Genomic DNA, 25,709 nt, shown 5'->3' on the forward strand with positions numbered 1-25,709 from the left:
TCCTCTTTTTAAACTGGAATATCCTGGCTTGAGTGCTGTTGTCAGTGACATAAGTATTTGAAATGAACATAATTTTTAAATGTCTGTTGACATATCGGGGTCATTTTATGATTCGTTTTATTATTGCTCTTACATACAGCTCCTTTAAAGCAAGAAAAAACGTGTTTTTCACAATAGGTCCCCTTTAATAATTACTAACTTGAGGTATCTCAGTCCTGGCAGTCTCCAAGACATCTGGCCTGTAGTCACTCAAGGCAGAAGAATTCAGGTATACTGGGGTTCTCTGTGAAACTGAGGAGGCTTCAGAGGTGAGCTGTGGGGCAAGGATGGTGTTACGTCTGTCTGGAGTGGGGAAGGTGAAGAGACAGCCGAGGATCCTGAGCTGAACCTGTTGAAATCCATGTTCAGCTCACTGACTGCATCAGTCTGTCCCCCTTTCACTTCCAAGCCTGTGATCCTTTCATGCCTGAACACACATCCTGCATGCTGTTCTGCCGGAGCTTGCTCTGCGACCTTTTCCCGTTAGCTTCCCCGCTCTCCTTCACTCCTGCTTCCATCTTATTCCACACTCCACCATAACTCCCCCGTCTCCATCCAGCTATCTCTTTCTCGTTCAGCGGCTCCTTCAGGTCGCTGCCTAAACGGGGCTTATTATTGTAGAAGCTCAGAAATGTACTCGTCACGCCAAGTTAACTCAAATGGATGAAGTCAAAACATATCAAAGTTGACCCTTGGAGAAGAAACTAACTTGACAGTAATTTGACTTGTGATATCATTCCTCTGTAAGAGAATCACAAAATTAGCCGGTGGTATTAAAGTACTATTAACATGTCAATAAAAGCACAGTGAGATATTTAAAAGGTTATAAAAGTATATTTAATTGCAGAGGTGTCAAGTAACGAAGTACAAATACTTCGTTACCTTACTTAAGTAGAAATTTTGGATATCTATACTTCACTGGAGTAATTATTGTTCAGACGACTTTTTACTTTTACTCTTTACATTTTCACGCAATTATCTGTACTTTTTACTCCTTACATTTTAAAAATAGCCTCGTTACTCTATTTCATTTCGGCCTTTAAATAAAAACTATCCAGTTAAATTGCTCCATCCGGATAGAGTGAATTTAGTTGTGGTTGTTTCAGATGTTCTTGTCCAGTTTTGTTCTTACATCCGTTCCCTCAGATTCCTGCAACTAAACTTGGATGTACATTCCAATAAAGGTTAGGATAAATGATAACATGCCTCTGAAGTTTGACTTTTTGCACCATTACAATCCTTATAGGCAACTAGTCATCATATCTCCTGCTCTCTGAAACACATGTTAATGCTCAATAGTACACATATATGCTTCTTTAATATATTTGCATTATACTAAGATGCACTCATTTTCAATAACTTTTGTCCTTAATGGCTTTTTTCCCCCTTGCATTACTTTTACTTTTATACTTTAAGTAGTTTTGAAACCAGTACTTTTATACTTTTACCTGAGTAAAAAACTTGAGTTGATACTTCAATTTCTACAGGAGTATTTTTAAACTCTAGTATCTATACTTCTACCTGAGTAATGAATGTGAATACTTTTGACACCTCTGTTTAATTGATGGAAGGTGCAGACAAGGACATGATTTCCCAGATATGGTAGAAATAATCCACATGCCATTGAACGTGGAAATGAGGTTGGTTTAATTACAGTGAATAATGGAGAAACTCATCATTATAACTTGTTATAATGGTGAGTTTTGTTTTAATTGCTCTTTATTGGAGGCCAAGTGCTGAATTTGTATTTCACTCTTTGCAGCTCTCTTGTCAGTGAGTATTGGACCTGTCGGGGCAGGATTTGTGCTTTCATTCTCCACATGAGGCAGGGTCTGATCTCCAGGGACCGTCCGTGTTTGAGTACACGAGGCTGCTTTTAAAGCTACTGCAGTAAGCGCTGTGGCGCTGATACAGATGATGGATGTGGGAGCAGCCAAACATGCCTTCACACTTCACAGCCCGGCTCTCCTGCAGCCCTCCTGAAGCCGCAGACAGACAGGCCGAATTACGCTAACGAGGACAAACTTTAGATCTGTATGCTTTTGTCAGCGCTGCCCTCCAGGCACTGCTCACTGAACTCAGTCAGTCAGTCTGCATCAAGTGAGAGGAGTCCTGTCTTTTCCAGAGCTAAAGAAAGCTGCAGCTGTGCTCAGCAGCGTCTCAGGTGAGACTCCACATGATCCTGCTTCCGGATTTACAGGAAATAAAAAGGGCAACATTCTCAGTCAGCTCAGTCTTTTAAGATGTACCTCAGAGAGGGCAGGACTTGTTGGTGTCTAAAGCTTTGAAAAAATAAAAACAGTTCACACTTGAACCAGGGTGACAGATCGGTAGAGAAGCCTTCTAAAGCAACACCATTATTTAAGTTGATTATTATTTTCATAATTACAAAATGATAACCGCAAAGGAATTCATGCAAAAAATGAATGAGTAAAAATGTAAAATGACTCTGTTTATATTTATTCAGTTTTAACAACGATAGTGCAGAACTAGAGCACTAAAAGCTTAAAGGGGACCTATTATGGCATCTAATACCTATTTTAAACAGGCCTTGAATGTCTTAAAAACAAGCTTTTGATTTTTTTTTGCTAAATAAATGAGAAATTCAGCCTCTAAACCATGTCTTTATCATCTCATTCTCTAACCTCATTATCTATGAGGGATTCTGAGTGGGCGGGGCTATGATAATGAGGCTCTGTGCTGATTGGCTGCCTGAATGATGCGATACACAGCTACGAAAAAATAGCGGAAGCTCCGGCCGGCAGAGTTAGTTGTGGGCGTGGTTTCACGCATCGGAGGCCAACTGATGTAAATCACTCCCGTCGTTACGTAACGACAGGAGCAGAATCTGAACGGCTCGTAGAAGTCACATCACACTGGATGGATCATCCGGGCGGCTGTACAGACACTGCAAAATTTGGTTGCTTTCCTCCCTCTCTGAGTTGGCAGGCTGAGGGGAGACCACTTTATATATGTTAAAGCAAGAGAAAACCTGTTTTTAATAATAGGTCCCCTTTAAAATACGGCCAGACCATATTTTAAGCTTTACTTTACTTGTACATTAAAAGCAACTGGACAAACCATGTGATTTCAAAAGAGCATCTTGAAGAGGCTGACGGCCGAACTCCAACCTACCTGGCCCTAGCCTGACGTACAGCCACAGCACTGCTAACTAACATAAAGTCACCGGTAGGGTTGCCACCTTTCAGAAATAGAAATAAGGGACATCCCTATTTCAGCAGTGCAGGCTCCAAAAAAAAGGACATCCCCAAAACTTCTAAAATGCATACAAATGTATTTATTTTATATGAAGAAGTTTTGCAATATATTCAAATTTTCCGACCTTCACCTGTATATTATGACATAAATAAATAAGAGCATAATATGTGTCCATATTGGTTCAATACGGAACGCAACTTTTAATTCCCAATTACGGAACAATTCCGTATTTCAAGGGACGGGTGGCGACCCTTGTCACAGGTTAAGATGAGCTAAGCTACGATAAAGTGGATGGACTGATATCTTCACCCACAGAGGCCGGCCTGTCAGTGCAACGAGCAATATTAGCTTTTTAAACAAGTGAGCTTGTGCTCTATTGGGTCTCAATGCACAACTCAGAAGTCAAGTCCACTGCAAGTGTTTAGTTGCTAAAGCAGCTAAAGTTAAGAAGCCTGGCTTATGCACACGTTTATGGTTTGATTGAATTTTAACCGATGAGCTACCGGTACATAAAAATGAAGCTTCCATATGGATGTGAAATCTAGCAACAGTGACCAAAACAGCTTTTCTTAATTTCTGCTGTAAAACTGGACATTTTCAATCCAGTGGTCATTTGATGAACTGCATGTTTTAGCTTTTCTAGGTTAGATTCATTTTTGAAAAACTAGATGATAGAAAGATAAACATTAAAAAGAAGTGTCTGAAACTGTCTTCTCTCTCCTGTTTTGCACTGTTAGTATATTTGAATGTTTTTTCAGCAGAGATGATTCTTTACAAACAAGATAGCTAAACCTGTTCTTGTTTGGGGAAGCTCATGAATAGTTTGGCTCTCTGTATGAAGCATGTTGCTTCTGCAGCATCTGGCTGCACCTGATCTAGCTGCTCCGGGAGCGCTGCATTTTGAATGTGTGTGCAGGAGGCTCCGGGGGGGGTGAACACGTTGTAGGCGAATACTTTAGGAGCTGCCAGAGGTTCGGAGCCCAACTTCACTTCAAACTTGACTGCTTATGAAACCCACTGAATCAGAGTCGTAATCGTCCTCGGAGCAGGCCTACGCACACAAAGCAGCACCAGCACAAATCCATATGGGTACTATAGCCTCTCACACACACACGCAAACACACAAAATCATGCACGTCTTTTCTGGGGCCTGAAATAGCTTTTCAGCCTCCCACTCTCCCTTATATAAGCTCCCAGCACGGAGATCTGTTGTTGAAGACTGGGGTGTGTGCAACTGCGTGTGTGTGTTAATGCATGTGACTGTTTATGTGAGCGCACATGTGCATCCCTGACTATGCCAGTGCCAATGTGTGGGCAGTAGGAGTGTCTTGAGTTGTGCGTGTGCGCATATGGATGTGTGGAAATGTTTGGATGCGTTTTTGTTGGATGAGTCCTGCTGGTAACGCGGTGTGCAGCAAGTAAGATGACAAGTCCTTGAAGGTATTCTGGGTTTAATTTAACCGTTTGACCATCATCTGGTGTGACAGTGCTGAGATCTGGTGATATGATGAGAATAGAGTCTTCAAGGGCAAATAACACTTCCAGGCTGAGAGTTAAGACAGCGGCCTCCCACCTCAAATTAAAAAAACAAAGCTTTTGTTCTTAATGATTATTGACATTTTATTTTGAAATGATCTAAGGAGACTTTTTTAAACTTAACCTCAGTGATATTTTTTTAATTTAAAAAATACAATTCGATTCGCCACTATTCAAATTCAATTTGACAGTTGTCTGCAGCAAAACATGTCACTTCCATGGAAAATGTAGGTTCTACAACAAGCAGATCTTTCACGTTTTCTTGCCGTTCTCCGTCTCACCAGAAGAAGCATTGCAGGATATTCTGGCATTTAAAAAAAAAAAAGCAACAATGCACAGTATTTTGCATGATGTAAAAAGGTGAAAATATGCTTAAAGGGACATATTCTGATCAAAACCAACTATTTTCGGATATAATTGGTGAAACTTCGATTTGTAATTTAACGACTAAACTCATGCTATGTTTGTTTGCATAACCTGATCCTAAAAGATGTGGCACCTGCACGAAGCTGCAGCTGTTGCCTTTTTCTACTGGAAGTTCCCGAGCCACGTTCTTCAAGACAAAACCTCCCACCGACACTGTGGGAGATCCTCGATGGATCCATCTTCAGAAGTTACAGCCCTATTGCCTTATTTGTATGTTTCAGCTGAGAGACATTAAACTCCTCGCTGATTCCTTTGTGCCTGTTGTGTTTATGTAAGTTTCCCAGTCTGTGCATCTTTGAAAGTACTTAAACAAAAGAAAAAGGACACGTGCCCTTTGGGAGGTCGGGGTTGTGTTTATTTGTGTCCCTTTGCATAAGAAACTAAATCTCTTCTAGCCCTAATAATTGTCCCAGTCTCATGGTAATAAAAAAGATCGGTCAAAATGCATTTGCTTCATGCAGAAGCATTTAAAAAACAACATTATTTTTTTTTATAATGTGACATGAAAATCAGGTTACTTTCAGGATGGTAGAACACGAAATTAATCTACTTCCCCAGAAGGGTTTTTTACATTAAGCCATTGAAAATCATACAACAGTGAAAAATAAAACAATGTTTCCAGCCATTAAAAGTAAAAATCAAATCAGAGTAAAAATTGGGATATAAAATATAACAGTGCTGGAGATGAACCTGGGAATTCTGTGTGTATTATTGAACTGCAACTGCTCCAACTCCGAATATGGAATTTGTTGTGTCTAAAGCTGGAATAATCCATCCATCCATCCATCCCTGCAGAGGCCAGCAATTGTGCCAGCAACACCCTTGCAAGACTCAGTGTTTTACAGGAAATTCCCCTTTACATATTTCTGTTGACTGCAGCTCTGACTACCTTTAATGTGACAACTACGTGTTGCATTGTTTTATGGAGCTGCATTTCAAATTAAAGCAATGCAACGTAATTTTTGCACATTTCAGATCAGGTGTGCAGGTAGGGAAGTCTCTCACAACACTGTACGAGTCTTCACATCTTCTCAGCCCCGGGAACCAGTAAAAAAGGGCATAATGGGGGTTGAAATGAGTGCTGCAGAGGAAAATTCAAACTCCATGCTGAGGATGACATCAGTCTGTCACAGGGATGATGAGAGATGGTCCGGCAAGCCGTCTGGCAGCGGTATTCAGGCCAGCAGTCAGCGGCCCAAGACAGATCACTAGACAAGTGACAACCAAACTAAAGAGTCGATGGCTAAAAAAAAATACCACCAGCTATTTGATCACCATGGTCAGAAAAGTTAAAGCCTGGCTGGAGTGGCTGCATTATGAACCATTTCTTTCAGTTTGGGGAACAGTTTTCTTGCAGCACTTTCAGGAAAGAGTTCAGTCTAAGTTGTATTTTTTGCAGTGAACCATATTTTCACACTAAGTAACCTACGGCAGCGTCCACCTGTTGAAGCCCGGCCGGCGTCTCCGTCACTGCAACCGAGGCTAGCACTGCTGTGTTTTCCCCACAGGAACGAGCAGGTATTGAGATATTGACAGTCCTGTTTGATCCAGGTACGACTGAATAAAACAGTCAGTGACCGGAGACAGTAGGGACTTGTTGCTGGCTCTGCACGGCAGAATAAGGAGGGGATCCTTCCAGCATCTTCATAGGACATTGCCATGAAGTTGCTGTATAGCTACAAAAGCTATCCGACTCATTGACAGTCGTTATTGTGTCACATAGCTCCGTAGAGCAACACACATGTCCAGTGGGACACTCTCCAGGAGGTTTTTTTTATTTTTTTCCTGATATTTGGGATGAGAGACCATGAAAGCTAGATGATGCGCTGTATAAAGAAATATTCTTTCAAATGAAATAGAAAATGATATTTTAACATGAAAATGCTCCACAGTGTAAAATAGTAATTGTAATGATGTGTGTTTTGGTACAAACGTGAAGACAAGGAGCATTTTTCAGTTTGCGGTCTCGAAGTTGAGTGTCATCGGATACTGGAGATCTTTTCCTGTTCCACATAAAACTGTCACAGTTTTGTCACTTCCTGTTTTATTTTGAAGCTTTGTTTTTGAGTTCTTGTTTGACTTTCCCTTTTCCCATCTGCTCTGATCGTCTGCACCTGTGTCTCGTTAACCCTTCTATATCTGGTCTTGTCTTTCCCTGCTCCCTGCTGGTCAGTACTGTTTTGTTCCTCCTTGTGCCATGTCATGGTTTTTTGTACTTTTTGATCATGTTTAAGCTCTGTTTTTTTTGTAGTTTTTGATTCTTGTTGAAGCTCCGGTTTTTGGATCCTGCTTAGCAGAGTTTTGGTTTTGTTTCAGTTAATAAATCATAATTTTTGGAACTCCTGCCTTCTGGTCTCCTGCATCTGGGTCCTTGTATACCACTCCCTTCTCCATCGATCCATCCATCCATCACTCACTAATTAACATAAAATCAGTTCTTAATGAATATTTATATTGACCATCTACCAATTTGAGGAGCTCTAAAGGCTTTGCCAGTTTGCTGGCCTGCAGCTCTCAGGTGTGTGTTAACATAGGCTATGTTACATCAGCACCAATTAAAAAAAAAAAAAAAACACCCAACAATTTCCAAACAGTAAGGAGTATGTCATTCTGCAGTGAGAAGATTATTCAGAAGTGGAAAACATTCAACGCAGTTGCCAATCTCTCCAGAAGTGAACATCCCAGCAAGCTCACACCCAAGAGCTGATTCTTCATCTCAGACTACAGACCTCAGTCAGCATGTGAGTTAATAAAGTTGATTCATTTAATTTGATTTCATTTGAATTTATTTCACTTTTGTTCACGTTTTTCCTAATGACTCTATGACATCCATTTGTGCCTGTATAGCTGTCTCCCCTTTTGTCTCTGATCGGACCTTTTGCCTTGTGGATTGATGACATCTGCTCTTTTTTTCACCTGCGTTTGGGTCCTCAGCTTGATGCAACCATAACATGGCAATAATGAGCATTTTAGCTTAAATTCACTTTCTTAGGCCACTTTGCAAACTAAAAGTCATTTTAGCGCCACTCAATAAAAGGATGCAGGAAGATTTAATTCTTAATCATGTGAAAACAAACAGCTGTCACTCAATTTCATGGAGTAATTGTCCCTAATTAAGACCTGATGATCACAGGTAACAACTTTCATGTAAATGCTAACATTTAAAATCTGGTTCTCAACTGGTCCCGAAGTCCCGAATAAAGGGTTAATTGTGGATGTTCATCAATAGTTTCACTGACTAACAGTACACGCTCACAGTGTCATGGCAACATGAGTCTGGCTGCACGTGTCTGTGAGCACTGAAGTGTGAGTGTGTGGGAGGTGCAGGCTGGTGAAGTGGGTCCTGCAGCAGAATATATCAGCGTACCATACCTGTGGACCATCCAGCGTGGAAGTTGTGAGGTCATCAACTTCACTGGCTCTACACTGTGTGTTCTTGTGACTTATACAGATTACATGTGGAAATCAATATATTTCTGCATAATGGTGCACGGGCACGTGCACAGGCAAGCAGGCGTGTAGTGTGTAGATCACTGTATTTCTCTGTCTTGTAAATATGCAAATAGATTTTTAAACGAGTTGTAAAATCTGAATTTTGAATGCAAAACATGATCATGATACAATGATTATTTGGTAATTAAAAGGATATACAACAGCAAGAAAAGAAAAGAACTTCTTAAAACTAAATATTTTTCTGCACTAATGACATGGGATCTAATCCTTATCTAAGTCCCAATAACAGAAAAACACAATGAAACAAGGAAGATTTCTTGTGTCTTTGTTGAACACACCCATCAAACATTTACAGCCCTGGAAGAAAAAGGAAATGCACCCTTGGATAGTTAAACCTTTGACCTCAAATAAACACTTTCAGTAGCTCTGGAGCTCTGGATTTTTCCTGAAGCCGTTCTATTGTGGATTTACTTCCATTCTTAAGGTCATTGTTTGGTTGTATGACTCAATTTCTAGTGCGTTTCAGCTGGCAGACAGCTCCCCTAAATTATCCAGTGGGATACCTCAGTTTCAAAAGTTTCAAAGTTTATTTAGACGGGGCAATGCATATTCATGAACACTACATTAAGCAGTGTAAATACACCAGGTTTTAGCAGAATTGCTAGTTTCCACCCGCAGTCCCCACAAACAACCAGACACACTCACACCTACGGGCAATTTAGAATTATCATTTAACCTAGCATGCATGTTTTTGGACTATGGGAGGAAACCGGAGTACCCGGAGGAAACCCACGCAAGCACGGGGAGAACATACAAACTCCACACAGAAAGGTCCTGCTGGGCCTGGGAGTCGAACCGGGAACCTTCTTGCTGTGAGGCAACAGTGCTAACCACTAAGCCACCGTGCTGCAGTAAACTTGGGAATTTATTTTTTTTCCGATTAACGAGTTGTCCAGGACTTGAGGCCACAAAGCAAGCTCAAATACTGAAGCTCTTTTTTGCAAAATACATAGTGTTGAGTAATCCAATTTTGAGTTATCCGTCCACAAAACATTTTCTCAGAAGTGGCCAACATGTGTCAATACTTTTCTGGAGGAGCAGCCGATTCCTTCATGGTGTTGTGACATCCTGCCTGTTCAGGGACTGGCATGTGGTGTTGAGATGTCCCTTAGTTCCAGTTATGTCTTCAGACCTTTAATTGTTAGTTTTGGGTTCTTCTTTACTTTTTTTTTTTTTGTATAGATATCTTTATTGAGGGCATAAAAAAAAAAGAAATATTTACAATAACAATATAATTATCAATATTTCTCCCCCTTTTTTTTTTTTTACTTTTCACAACATTAATTAAACCAAAATAAATAAAGTATAATAATAATAAAAAAAAAATAAAAAATAAAAAAATAAAAATAAAAAATAAAAAATGTAAATAAAAATAAAAAACAACAACCCACCCCTCTCCCCTTCCCTCCCTCATATGGTCAATAAATTACATCATTCAAAATTATTTAACATGTGTCTATCAATACTAGAACAAAAATGAATAATAAATTAAATAATCAAGTCCTGTGAAAACAAATTCATTAATATAGTAGATGATTCAGATCATTAGTCCATTAAAAGCAAAAAATCCAAAAAAGGTCCCCAAATAAGGTCAAAGTCTCTAGTTTTTTTTCTAACGGAATACAGTATTTTTTCTGGAGTACAATATGATCCAAGTTCATTGATCCACTGTTTGGGTCCTGGGGGGTTTTCCGATTTCCAGTTTTTTAAAATACAATTTTTTGCTGCGGTGCCTGCGAGCAGAATGAAATACTTTTTATGATAGGTTATTTTTAATGAACTAATATCTCCCAGTATCCAAACTTTAGGATCAAGAATATGGGATTTTAAAATGTCAGAGATTGTTTTGATGACGTATTTCCAGAAAGCATCTATAACAGGACAGTTCCAGAGCATATGGAGCAGATTTCCAGTATTTATTTTGCATCTTTGGCACATGGCAGAGACCGCACTATTAAATTTATTTAATTTGTAGGGAGTGTAGTAAATTTGATGTAAAATATTGAATTGAATTTGTCTGTGTTTGGTGGATATTAGCATAGTGTGTGTTTTTTCTAAAAGAGTATACCAATCCTTGTCCTCATATGAACATTCCAGGTCTGCTTCCCATTTTAGTTTCATTGGAGGTCTGTGATATAGTGGTAGGTTATTGATAAGAATATTATAGATTACAGATGTTATTCCTTTTATAGATGTGATTTTGTTATCAAGCAATTGTTTTTCCAATGGAGATGTTACAGGTTTATTGGGGAATGTGTCAAGCGATTGATTTTTGATCCAGTCTCTTATTTGAAAATACTTAAACAAATTATGTGTTGATAAGTCAAATAATTCAGATAGTTGAGAAAAACTGGCAAATAAATCATTAATATATAAATCATCAATTGTTTTGATACCTTTCTCAGTCCAACTTTGTAGAGTTCTGTCAGCAATATGACTTGAAATGTTAGGATTGTTGATAAGAGGAGTATTCAAAAGTAAACATGTATTTAAGTTCAATAATGTGTGAGAGTCCTGCCATGCGCCAAATGTGCTAGAAATAATTGAATTTGTTGTGATCTTAGCCAGTTTCTTCATGGAGCCCAAGTAGGGGATAGACGTTAATGGGATAGTTTTCATTTCATTTTTCTCTATTGAGACCCATCTCAAATCACTGTTGTTTGAGTGCAGCCAAATCCACAGTGGACGAGCCTGAGATGCTAGGTAGTACAGTCTAAAATTTGGAAGATTTAATCCACCTTTAGCATATGGAGCCTGAAGGGTAAGTAGTTTAACCCTTGGAGTTTTCTTTTTCCATAGATATGAGGATATAGCTTTGTTAATATGTTTGAAAAAATCTATGGGGATTTTGAAAGGAATACAATGAAATGAATAAATGAATTTAGGTAGTACGCTCATTTTGATTGTACTGACTCTTCCAATTAATGACAATGGTAAATCCATCCACCTCTGGAGTTCTGATTTAGTATGATTTAACAGCTTTACATAATTTTCTAAATACACTTTATTAGGGGAGTCACATATATTAATACCCAGGTATTTAAAACCACTGGGGCAACATTTTAAGCATCCAGAAATAATACAAGTATCACTGTCCGCTACATTAATTGGGAAAGCCTCACTTTTTGAAAAATTAATTTTGTAACCAGATACAAAACTATAATCCTTAAGGCACTCAAATATTTGGGAGAGAGAATTAATTGGGTTTGTTAAAAATAATAAAAGATCATCCGCATAGAGAGCTAATTTGTGCTCATCTCCACCAAATGATATACCAGTAATGGATGGATTGGAGCGAATGGCAATGGCTAAGGGTTCAATAGCAAGTGCGAACAACCCAGGTGAGCTGGGACATCCCTGCCTACATCCTCTAGAAAGCGAGAAGACGTCTGACAGAAATCCATTGGTTGCAATCTGAGCCTTAGGGGCATTGAAAAGTGTTTTTATATATTGTATAAATCTATCACCAAAATGCATAGTCCTAAGGGTCTGCAAAAGAAAATATGGTTCTATTCTGTCAAACGCCTTCTCAGCATCCATAGACACAATTAACATTGGCTGTTGTCGTTTCTGTGCAGCATCTATTATGTGAAACAATCTGCGCACATTATCTGCTCCCTGTCTGTTTTTGACAAATCCAGTTTGATCTGGATGGATTATTTTAGGAATGACTTTCTCTAGTCTTAAAGCAATTATTTTAGATAAAATTTTATAATCTGAATTAAGCAAGCTGAGAGGTCTATAGGAGCCACAATTCTGCTTGTCTTTACCTGGTTTAGGCAGTAATATTATTGTTGCAACCTCCAGTGACTGTGGCAGCACTTGATTATCTAATGCTTCCTTAATCATATTAGTAAGAGGGGCCAGGAGTTTTTTTGAAAATGTTTTGTAATATTCAATTGGGAATCCGTCTGGTCCAGGTGCCTTATTGTTCTGTAATGAGTTAATAGCACAAAGAACCTCCTCCTCAGATATTCCAGCATCCAGAAGATCTCTGTCAATTGTGTCAATCTTAGGGAGGGATATTTTATCCAGAAATTGTTTTATTTTTGAATTTTCAATATCAAGTTCAGACTTATACAATTTTTGATAATATCTTTTAAATTCTAAATTAATATCTTTAGGTTCTTCTAAACATCCATCATCCTCTGCTTTAATACACTTAATATATTTTTCTGAGTCTTCCTTTTTAATCTGCCATGCAAGTAACTTGCTTGTTTTATTGCCAAACTCATAATAGTGATACTTTGTTCTAGTCATAGCTGCCTCAGCTTTACTAGTACATAAGTTGTCATATAGAATCCGTTTTTGAGTAATAGTATTAAGGGTAGCAGGGTTTTGTGTTAACGAATGTTCTTGTTCTAATAGCCTAATTTCATTTTCTAGTTGCTTAAATGTTTCTCTCCTTATTTTACTTTTATGTGCCCCATATGACATGATTTGCCCTCTCATGTATGCCTTAAGGGCTTCCCAGATATTAGAGTGAGTAGAAGAGTTCAGGTTAGCTTCCAGGAATACATCAATATGAGTATTCATAAAGGTAATGAATTCTGGGTCTTTCAATAGATAACTCCTAAATCTCCATTTGTGTGGGGTAGACTCAGGTAGACCTAATTCCATTTCCATCCTAATGGGATTGTGGTCAGAGAGTGTGGCAGCTAGATAGGAGCAAGCTTTAATTCTAGACAAAGTCTTATGTGAAGCCAAAAACATATCTATTCTTGAATAAGTATTGTGAACAGTAGAATAAAATGAATAATCTTTTTGATTTGGGTGGTGTAATCTCCAAACATCGCATAGTCCCAATTCTCTCATCCCTTGACTTAGGGCTATGGCTGCTTTGGACAGTGATAATGATTTGGGGGAAGAACGGTCCATTGATGGATTTAAAACCAGGTTTAGGTCACCCCCAACAATGCACTGGCCGTTAGTTGCAGCAAGCCTTAAAGTTAATTCATTAAAGAATGTCGGGTCATCTATGTTTGGGCCGTATATACACACAAGGGTTATCTTATTTAAATTTATAACACAATCTATGAGAACAAATCGACCACTCTCATCTTTCTCTGTTGAGTTCAACTGAAATTGAAGGTTCTTATTTATGAGCAGTGCCACTCCCCTTGACTGTGAAGAAAACGAAGAGTAGAAAACATGGCCTACCCAGTCCCTTCGTAGCTTCATATGCTCCAGATTGGTGAGATGAGTCTCTTGGATAAAAGCAATATCGACAGAGTGTTTTTTCAGATATGTTAAGACTTTCTTTCTCTTAATTGGGGAATTAATTCCTCTGACATTCATTGATATACAAGTCAGTCTTCCTGCCATATTCAAATGACATGACAATATATAAGGAAAACCATAGATCCCTTATTTAGAGCATAATAAAATAAAGAATAGTTCAAAGTTCTGGGCATTAATATTATAATTACTAACTTAATGGGACAGATATAGAATAAGGACCATATATAGCATACCCCCCCCCCCCCCAAAAAAAAAACAAAAAAAAAAACAACAAAAAAAAAAAAACAAAAAAAAAAAAACAAAAAAAAAAAAAAAAAAAGGAAAAGAAAAAAAAAACACACCCAAAAAACAAAAAAACACCCACCCATGTGGCAGGTAGTTGTGCACTTCTAAACAGGCTAGGTAGCCTCAACAATTACTATTAAGTCAAATTCAATCAACCACCATCAGGGGACTATTTAAAGCAAAACATTATCTTTATTTTATTAATTTATTTTCAAATAAAATAGATGAAATAAGCACTAATCTACAAAACACAAGATCCCTATTTGGCTATGTTGGTCTTAATTATCACTTCTAAAACAGGAAAACTAAATAACAATGTAGGTTATATTTTTCTTCAAAGCAGGATTATATATCACTTCAAATTTGTATCAGGCCTACTAAATTATATCACTGGATCAACATTAGCCTACCGGTATGTCCAGTGTTGAGTCCCATCAGTTTCAGTCCCACAGGTGTTCACTCCTCTGGACAATATCCCCCACTACTCCATTTCCACTTCAGCAAGGAAAACTTCAACTTCAGTTGGTGTCGCAAAAAGTTTACGCTCTCCTTGAAATCTGATCTGCAGCTTAGCGGGGTAGCGGCTGGTATATTCAATACTTTTCTCTCGGAGTTTTTTCTTGACGTCTTTGAACTGAATCATCCTGCGCTGGATCTCGACGCTGTAGTCTGGATAGAAGGAGATGCGCTTGTTGTCCAGGTACACCGCACCCTTCTCTCTGGATAGACGGAGCACCTTCTCCTTTTCCCTGTAGTTAAGGAATTTAGCGATGATGGGTCTGATCCGGTCCGAGGGTCTTCCCAAGCGGTGAGCTCTCTCCAGGGTGATCGGGGAGGTGAAGCGGTCATTCCCCAGCAGGTGCGGGATGATGCGCTCCAGATATCCAACCATGTCGTTCCCCTCAGATTTCTCCGGCACGTTTATAATCTTTATATTTGATCTTCTGTTTCGGTTCTCCAGGTCGTCTGATTTTTCTTTTAGAAAAGCGATCTCCTTTTCCATCTTTTCCATTTGAGAGCAAGTGTCTGTTAAATTATCCTCATTTGCACTAATTCGGGTCTCCATTTCGTCAACCCGTTCGGCCAAAGTTGAAATTGACAATTCAATTTTAGACAATGAGGTTTGAATGTCTGTTGTCTTTTTGTCTATATGACAAGTAAGATCTATTTTGATTTCCCGAATTGCTCTCAACAATGAATCCAGTGTCAGCTGTTCCTGATCAGCAGCCATCACGCCGTGAGGGAAATCTCAGCCGATAGTTCGTATAATATTGTTGTATAAAGTTCTTAAGCTTTGAGTTTTACCCCTTCAGATGAGAGAGAAAAGGTCCAATAAATGGGGAAAGTTAATTTCCCTTTCGGAGCTGAGTTAGTAAAAGTAAAATAGTGGTGATTGTTGAGGCATACCGGGAGCTCACGGACACACGTCCACCCTCACTGATTGCATCCCCTCCCCCCCTTCTTTACTTTTTTAAGGCTTCTGCAGAGTCTTCTTGCCTGGCACCTGCTTGTAAGGGAGTAGGTATTGTACAAAAATTGTCTCCACTTGTAGACAATTTGTCTACTTTCGCTTTCCAGCATTATGTATTGCAACTACTCTGGTTTTGCCAGACATGCCAAGCAGGCGTGTAGCTGTCTGGCAGCATTGCTTGTCAATTCAGCTTAATTCAATTCAAATCAACTTTTGTTTTTATAACACTATAGCGCCAAATTACAACAAATGTCATCTCTCATCTCTGTTGTGCACTTCAACAGCACAGTTCAGCTCATTCCAAATGAATACAGAGCCAATAAATTGACAATAATGGTTTTTATTACTTCAATAAGGAACCCAACAGATTGGCTCATGACATGTCCCGTGTCCTGAGCAACCAGGCGACTGTGGAAAGGAAAGACTCCCCTTTAACAGGAGTTAACCTCTGGCTCGTTATGTCCCTTTATCTTTGGTGCCACTGATCGGCAGATAATCCTTATAAACAGCAAACTTTTTGCGTCCAAGTGTCCTTTATCAATCAAACTAGCTGTATACTAGTCCCTAAACTAACTTCAATAACTGGACTAGTTGGCTTTTGTGGATGTCCATTACTTTTTCCTCCGACACCCAGATATATTATAGTATAAATTTTTATTTTTGTGTTATTGGTACAAACACATTGTATTTGTCTATTATTGTGATTTAGGTGGAGATCAGATCACATTTCGGGACGAACTAATGCTTAAAACCAGTTAATATTGAAGGGAACCACATACTTTTCTTGTCGTCGATAGATCAAATCAAATGATTTCCTTTTTTACATGTCATATTAAATCATGTTTATCAGTTTTGGTCTCTGTGAGATGTTTATAAGTGAACCAATACAGCGGATATGAATTGAATTCAATTGTTGCTTCACTGCCTCATCTCCGCTCTGAAAATGTTAAAGTTCGATTATGAGGTGGCGAAAATTAAGTGACTGCTGTGATTTTCATAGAAATGTTCAGATTGTATCTTTCTCTGTCTTCTCAAGGAAAAAGACTTTCAGGAAGAAAATTGAAACTGCGTTATAGATAATTGACAGATCTCATTTTGGGCAATTGCTTTCCAAGTGAAAACTTCATTCGGTGTAAAGAAATTAGTAGTCCACAGGCATATTTGCTCCCCAAAGTCCTTGTAAAGTCAGAGAACTAGCATTATAATGAGCTTGTTCTTGTACTGGGGTAGCTGGGTAACATTTAGCACCATGTTTTATGGCTTTACCGAATACACAACGGGAAACGAGGTTGAGTCTGTAATTCTCCTTGTTCAACCCCTGTCGCGATGAACCATGACTCACCCTGCATAGCCTTTGCTCACGTCTTTATTCCACTTGTCACTGCACCAGAACTGTCCGTGTCACAATCAGCATCCAGAGAAACGCATACTTTGTGCCTGTTTGTCACTGACTTCGCATCATTCCGGTTCCCTGCTACTGCGCGGTCTCGCCCACTCTGTTATAATTAGTTCTGTTTGTAAACATGAAAATCTAGTGCCACTCTGTTTATTTGCAGCATGTGGACACTCTGTACTGAACCTTTTCATTTAGACTGTTTCAGCAGAGGGAGATCTTAAATCCTGGCCATCTCCTGATACTTTGTTTGTGTTGTTTTTCCTGTTTTGGCATCATGATTCCTACAGTCCCCCCACACATGAAGTCAGGTTGACTGCATCAATTCTTTAAGATGTAAAGTATCCTTTAAATCAACTCATTTCAATATATTGGGTTATTAACGGGTTTGTAATATGATTTACGAATGAGTGTCATGCTGTCTGATAGAATTTAGTTGTGTGTTTTTGTGTGCATCAACAAGTCATTTGAGGCCTTGGCCCCCAGTCCATAAAGAATGGAAGGGTTTATACAACAGGTTCTGTTTCGAGCAGTTTACCAGTCTGTCTATGTTCCTGCCAGGTATGTCAAGTTTTGGATTTAAAAATACAGGACATTTTCCACAACCCGCTGTCCCACCAGCCCAACCGAGGACCAGTATCTCACATTTTAAGACAGATTTAGGAGAAATCTAAAATAACTACCTGTCAACCACTTACAAACTACAATTGTGTGCTCATAGCCTGACAGGCCGACCTTTGTTGACACTGAGACCCTGTCCACACGTAGCCGGGTATTTTTAAAACCAAATATTTCCCCCCCTCCATTTATAAAATTATTTGTATCCACATTACATCGTTTTAAAAAAAAAACCCTTCCACACATAACCGAAGATCTGCGTTTTCGACCACATTCATAAGCATTCTAAACCTGTAGATCATCTGCGGCTCCCGGGGAAGCTGCGCCGCGGAGGCGCAGCTTCCCCGGCAGGCGCTTCTCTCGGTAACGAGCCAGAGTCCCCCCCATGTCCCACCACGGAGCTGCAGCGTTATCGACGCAGCCCTACGCCGTACCCTACGCCGTAGCCTACGCCGTAGCCTACGCCGTAGCCTACGCCGTAGCCTACGCCATAGCCTACGCCGTACCCTACGCCGTAGGGTACGGCGTACGGTGCGCGTCGCCGCGTACCCTACGGCATAGGCTCTGCGTCGGTGTAACGCAATAAACGGTGGTCAAGAGCAGAGACCATTTATTTAATAAATAGCTTGGAGAACAGATGCTGGATCATCTGTAGTTCTGTAATAAACAAAGGTTGCACGTCAGAACAGATTTGTTGTTGTTTTGGCGCATAATGTGACGTTCGAAAACGCAAAATTCCGGTTGTCTCTGTCTACACGCATCTACATAAACGGAGTTTTCAAAAATCTTCACTTTGCCCGGAGTTTTTTTAAACATTCGTTTATTTGCGTTTTCATGTGGATGACAGGTCAAAAGCGTAGGAAAATATCTTTGGTTTAGAATATACCCGGCTACGTGTGGACGGGGTCTGAAATGCTGTGGACATTCTCAAGTAATATGACCCTAAATGAAAACATATTTTCAGTTTATATACACATTGATTGTCTTCAAGTGAAACGTTTATATTTTCTTTTAATTTGTCATTTTCACACATGTGGCTCTCTGGCATTCACTGACTGATTATTACACAGCGCTGGTGCTGCTCACGAACATCGGTCCTTCGCCTGTGACAGACACTAAAACCTTAGTTACACATCTTTCAGAATGGGTAACTGAGCCCCATCCTGCTCCTCTTTAGGAAAGTAAATTCGTTTTTCAATTTTTAGAGATATTTACAAGAAGTCTTCACCTTTTTTTGTTAGAAATGTCTTCTCTCTCGTTACATCCATCCGTCTCTGATTTGTTGTTCCGAGTTTGCTCCCATTGTCACCACTAACCTCGTGAGAACTGCCACCCAGGCTACAGCAGGTGGCAGTTCTCGCAAGGTTAGTGACAATTCAGTTTGCACTGCTGGAAGAACAAGATTGTGGATACCAGCAGCTGCTGAGCAGGGCTTTGGGCTCTCTCTTGAAGATGTCATTTGGGACAGACTTGGAGTAGAGTCGCTGCTCCTCATCGAGACGAGCCCGTAGAGATGGTTTGAGCATCTCGTTAGGATGCCTTCTACATGCCTCCCTTGGGAGGTGTTTCAAACATGTCCAAGCTGGCCGAAGCCCACGGACAGACCCGTAGAAACCGGGCGGAATATAATGGCGCTTTTACACTAGTACCTACTCGACTCGACTCGACTCGCCACGCCTCGTCTCGACTAGACTCACCTTGCCCTCATTTCTTTTCAATACCCAGATCAGAAGTATGAGGTTGGAGTGAAGCTGCTGTGACATAATTGATTGTTTGATCTAAACAAAGAAGACAACAACACTAAAGATGTAGAACCTGGAGGAGATGATATATGTGCTGCTGGGTCTGTGGCTTGTGTTCCATATCAAGTAAAAACGCTTTTAAAAAAAATGTGTTTGTCTCCGCGCTGCTGAAAAGTCAGCTGGAGCCGTGAGCAGCTATGAAGTGACAGAGCTCCTGGTGGATCTTGTCGTTCCTTATCGCCTGTATAGATCCTTTTTAATTCTCTCCCTAGCCACCAGGTTTATGAACATCTGCACCTCAGAGTTGGATCACCAAACAGACTTTTGCGCTGGCATTGCCTGTTGAATAAAATGAACAAGAAGTCACAAGTTGCTCTTTCACTGATTTCCTCCTCCTGACTCAGACGTCTGACTCCAACCCCCCGACCAATCGGTGGTCTGGAGTGTGATGACGTCAGATGCAGCCGACTCAGCAGCTTAGAACCTCGGCAGAATAGATACAGAAAAGTATTTACTCGGCACGTTAGACCCCTTGTGGAAAAGCAAAAGGCGAGTCGAGACGGCTGAGTAGGTACTTGTGGAAAAGCGCCATAAGTCTTGGTGGTCTTGGGAATGCTTCAGTATCCTCTCGGAGGAGCTGGAGGAGATGACCGGGGACTGGGAGGTCGAGACCTCTCTACTTAGGCCGTTTTTTCTTACAATGGTCACAAATAAATTCAATGCAATGTCTGGGAACATTTTCAATAGTGCGTAATTATTATATGAACAGAACTGCGGAAAGTGCATGATCAGCAAGTGCTGTTTAACACTGCAGCAGCGAGATCCATCATGGGAGAGAACCAGTTCTGTGGAGCACTTGGTTCTGACACTGGGATCTATACTGAGAGCAGCGATCAGCTGTTCCCTCACCAACACTTTGTGACAGCCAGAAGATATTGTCTAACATAAGTGACAAACCTCATTAACGTTAACCAGAATCAAATCCCTGCAGCCTGGTCTCAAAAGATGACGGACAGCCGTCCCTGAGGACAGGCGGCGGTTTTAGCAGCAGATTCGTGCCCGTGGTGAGGGAGATGGGTGTGATAGTGTGTCTGCATACTTGTGGAAACCTAGTGTGCAGTCAAAAGTGCGCTCATGGACCGTAATCCACGCTCTGTCTTTCCCTGTCTCCCACTTACTCTCCAGTCTCCTCTTTTTTCCACTCCTTCCTCTCCTTCTCTTCTTTCTCCCCATCTCTCCCACTATCCTCTTTCTTTCTCTCTATCTCCTGTCGCTCCCGCTCTCTCCCTCTCTTATCCCTCCCCCATCTGTGGGAAGCTGCCATTGTGCGCATGTCACCGATGAGTCAATTTGTGGAGGCAGTGTGTGCACGCACACACACACACACACACACACACACACACACACACACACACACACACACACACACACACACACACACACACACACGCATATCCTGTCTCCCACGAAGGCATCTGCTTCAGTCTGTCTCTCTGTGAGATGCAGCACCAACAGAGGAGAGGGGGGAGACTGGCGAAGGGAGGGCGGCAGGGAGAAGAAGAGAGGGAGGGATAAGAAAAGAGAGGTTTGAGGAAGGAGTCACAGAGAAGAAAAGAGGAGAGCACAGGAGAAGGACTAAAATTAAAAAAGAAAAAAAAAAGAGTGGCCAGAATCACGGGAGGAGAAATCTGAAAAAGGGAGGATGCTGCTGCAGCAGCCGAGCATCCACACCTGACTTCTGAGGAGTTTGGGCTCGGACATGACTGAGATGCAGCATCCTGGCGTTTGAGTCTGAAGCGTGTGTGTTGATGTGTGTGTGAAGCCATGGCGAGTGCTCAGCCAGGGGTCCACGCATTGAAACTCCAGCCTCCCTCCGTCTCTCAAACACTGAGGAATGGAAGCAACTTCATCAAATGGGATGAGGTAAGGACGGAGATGCTCCTCCGCTCACCTGCGGCGCAAACGGAGAAAAAGTAGCAGATCCTTCATGTAGGGCTTTTTAGCTGACGTTTCCCCCGCTTTGTTTTAAGTAAGGAACTGGTGGTAAATCCCACTGAAGTGAATCCAAGTAAATGAATGTGGAGCGCAGGAAAGATGAGGAGGGAGAGGAGGAAATGTGCCATGTCGTCGGATGTGTTTACTATTCATTTGTTGATTGAGCTTTGGCAGTGGTACCTGTGGATCAGAGGGTTGTGACACTGACGCTGTGTGGAATTATGTAGACAGTTTCTCTGTTACTGTCCCACCTGTTGGAACAAAACCATCGCTATGTGGGTCCCTTGTAGGTTTAGATGCACACACACACACGCACGCACACACACACACACACACACACACACACACACACACACACACACACACACACACACACACGCATAAATGCACTTGGACAGCAGAGTCAAAAGCATAATTGAGGATGTTTAGAGTAGTGTGTGTGTGTGCGTGCGTGCGTGCGTGTGTGTGTGTGTGTGTGTGCGCGTGTGCATGTGTGTGTGTGTGTGTGCGTGTGTGTGCGTGTGCGCGTGTGTGCGTGTGTGTGTGTGTGTGTGTGCGTGTACGTGTGTGTGTGTGTGATGGTATGCTGAAGTACATAGACTTGACAATGTGAAGCATGCTGTCCAGTCGCTATGGTAACTGGCATGGTTACCAGCACCTAAACTGATCTGATGAGTGTAACAAAGAATGCATGTTTGTGTGTGTGTGTGTGTGTGTGTGCGTGTGTGTGTGTGTGTGTGTGTGCGTGTGCGTGTGTGAGAGAGAGAGAGAGAGAAACTGGTCCCATGTGCCGTTCGTTACCTTTTGAATTTCTCCAAGACGCAAAGCTGAGCTTTCCATATACAAAAAACTGATATCAAAATGGTTGCTACGGCAACGAGATATAACCAGGGGTCTGGTTAACCATCTTCTGAGCTTCTCCAATTTTCTCATTTGATTCCTCTGAATGTAGGTTGTGCTGCTCTGAAGGAAGCAGCTCAGAAAGCAGAATCCACGGTCTTTTTAAAGAAAGCTCTAACACGCACACTCATATTTTAGGAGCCAGGTCGGTGTCGCGTGAATTTAGACCTGAACTTATTTCTGTGGCCATTTATACAAAGTCATCTATAAATAATCCCTAGGCAAGGGTCATCATTTTGAGTCGTCGCAAACGGCTAAATGGAAATTTCCACTCGCTTCTCTACAAAACAGGAAAACATGTTTATGCAGAAGGTGATGCACTCGCTCCTGAAGTGACACATCTTCTGCTGAAAGATGAAAGAAATGTCCATTTGTTCAAATTCATGTGAATGGTGTGCGAAGACAAGAAATACAATCTTTTTGTAGAATAATATGCCTCTGAAATCCCATCAGCAGAGTTCAGCATCTTCTTCGGTATAGATTTCTTGATAAAATCTTTGTTATTCATTTAAGATCCTTGGATCTATCTGAAATGCACTTTCGTAGTTTTAACTTTTAAGGTATGAAATATATAATCGGTATTGTATCCGGCCACATGCGGAAGTATGATGAAACTATCACTAAATGGATGAAACCTTTGCATTTTTTTGCAAATGGTGGTTTCAAGCTTTAACCAAACACTGTTTTGTGTCTTATTTATTTCCTTTTATTGCTTCTGTACACATGAACTTTGTATGAAATGCCAAAGCGTTTTTAAACAGCAGAGCATGAAGCATTGTCCGACTCCTCCTGGGGCCAATTTAGAAACTGTCACACTGGGTTAATACGGGATCCTAATTGGGCGTCATGACAACTGAGCACAGCTTTCATCTGTAACAGCAGTGAGGGACACTGAGCGCTTAATCAATGTGTTTCCTGTTTGATAATTCATGTAAAGGTTTACTCAGGTTTGTAGTAGAGCGGGAGTCGGTGTCCTCTCAAGCAGGTGAGGGGAGCATCATTTCCCTCTTTCAGCAAGTAAACAGTGACAGGTTTTTTACTTCTTCTGGGCACTTTATTTTCGGGCTGATGGAAGTTTTGGGGTGATTTTAAACGTACGTTTGCTGACTGTTTTCTGACTCACTTCACTGGCTCTGTCCGTCTCTCCAGGATCTGTCTACGGTCACTCCGGTCACTCTCTACGTGGACCCGCATGGATTTTACCTCTACTGGACTGACCAGAACAAGGTTGAGCACACAAACACTGAACTGGGACATTTTATCCACAATTCAGATGATAAGATGACAGCAACAAACCTTAAATGTCTCCTCCTGAGAAACAAAATGATAATTAAAGTTCAGGTTTTAGAGGAAGTTCATTTTTTTTTCCTTTTTCTTTTTTTGTTTTTACAGATGGTTTAGGCTTGAAGAAGAATTACATATTTGTTTCAGGCTTCTGCCAGTGAAAATGGGATGTTTATGTATGCAACATGTGGGGAAAAAAATAAAAAGCCAAATTTGCAGAAACATTAAGCGGTAAATGCCATGGCTGAGCATGTCTGAGCTTAAACTGAAGTGAAAGACGATTCAATCATTTCCTAAATCACTTTTCTGATTGTGAGGAACCAGAGCGGCCTCCCCACGTATAAGGGGACAAGGCAAAACTGGACCTGGGTGAGGTGTAAAAAAAACCTTGCAGAGTGTAGAATGCCAAAAAAAATAAGGCTTTTTATTCCATGTAAAAAAAAACACATACAGGCGGAGGGCAAAATCAGCATTCCAAAAAAGAAGGCACAATGGGGCATAGCCTCCCAAAAAGCTTCCTCCATTCAGCAGACCCCCCTTCTGGTATGCAGCTGCTGTTTATAAACCCAGGCAGGTGGGGAGGTTGATTGGACACAGGTGTGCCACAATCAGCAGAACCAGGCACACCTGTGTGCTGCTCCCCCGCAGACCACGCCCAATCCTCCACTCACATTAAAAAAAGGTCCGGTGATGGTGAGAAGGGGAGGGGTTGCTCACTTTCTCACACTGATGTTTTCGCCACCGTCTTCACCTCGATTGGAGAAGCGGTAGGTTTTGAGTCTATCCCATCCACAGAAATAAACATGAGCCCCATCATGTTTGGCCTTTTTTTTGGCTTTTTTGTTTTGATTTTTAACAATCAGTTAACCCGTTGACAATCAGTCATTTGCAGAGCATCCATGACATAATCTAACACAACCCTGAGGTGATGGTGAAAAATACACTGGGAATTAGTGTGATTTGTTTACAGCACGACACGAATGTCATATTATATTCCTTAATGACTGTTTCTGTGATGTTCACATCTATTTGAAGGTGTGAAACAGCAACTCTCAGCACCACGAACATAACTGTCACATACATTTATCATCTCTACTTCAGAGAGCAAAAACGTATACACGCTAAACAAATGATATAAAACATTATAATTTATCAAACAAATTAAGAGAATAACATAAAGCACCTCTGTAAAGGCAGATGCTGTGGCAGGTTGCTGTTTCGAGCAAGTTTGGGGTATGACTTGTTTGTAAGGGTTACCAAGGAAACCTTCAGGAAAGACTTGGGGAACCACGTTGTTTGGATAACCAGAACCAAGGCGTAGATGTTCGGCCAACATGTGAAAGTCTTTCATGTGAGCTGTCAAGCACGGTGGGGGGAGGGTCATGACAGCATGGATTTCTGTGCATACCAAAAATATTCAGGATCAAATGTGTTGATCAATCAATTATATTTTTATTCTTTTTTTCTTTGAGGTTGCATTTACTTTGAGACCTTTTTAGAATTAGACTCATTCTTCATTATATCTTGATACGTAAAACCATAATTTAAAAGTGGTTCGCCTGTGCTACCACTGAGCTGGGTTGAGAAGCTTTTACTGTTTTCTCTAGAAAACATTTGGACATTTCCGGTCTACCGTGCACATGAAAACGGTTGTTAACAATGACAGCCAGTGAGTTTCATGACATCAAGCAACAATCGGCTGAACGTCAAGATAGTTTATTTAACATTATCACAGCTGAATAGTCAAGATGTTTTCAAAGTTCAGTGTAAGAAGCTGTGAACATATTGAGTAAAACTGAGGCGGCAACGACTGTTTGCTGCCATGTAACTTGTGTCTTTCCTTCAGGAAAGCAGCTTGTTCATGTTGAAGAGCTAAAAAGAGTAACTTTCCATAATTAAGTTTTTATTTTTTTCAAAATGTTTCATGCTGTATGGACACTAAACAAAACTGACTGCAGATCTACACACATGCACTACACGAGAGCTGTACGGTGCAGTGAAAGGCTCGGGGAACAGCTCTGAAAGTGGGAACTGGAAGCAGTGTGTG

General features: G+C 40.8%; 1 protein-coding gene across 1 annotated transcript in view; it reads left to right on the top strand.

Moving 5' to 3' along the window:
- Positions 1 to 21,088: 21,088 nt before the first annotated feature.
- Positions 21,089 to 25,709, top strand: part of plcb1 (phospholipase C beta 1) — a 35,715-nt gene continuing 31,094 nt past the window's right edge. The window contains exons 1-2 of the mRNA XM_061745182.1: positions 21,089 to 21,406; positions 23,528 to 23,605. Of these exons, the coding sequence (XP_061601166.1) occupies positions 21,308 to 21,406; positions 23,528 to 23,605 (177 nt within the window). The 5' untranslated portion in view covers positions 21,089 to 21,307. The remainder of the gene's footprint in view (positions 21,407 to 23,527; positions 23,606 to 25,709) is intronic.

This window comes from Cololabis saira, chromosome 17 (assembly GCF_033807715.1).
Source record: "Cololabis saira isolate AMF1-May2022 chromosome 17, fColSai1.1, whole genome shotgun sequence".
In the NCBI taxonomy this organism is placed as follows: Eukaryota; Metazoa; Chordata; class Actinopteri; order Beloniformes; family Belonidae; genus Cololabis; species Cololabis saira.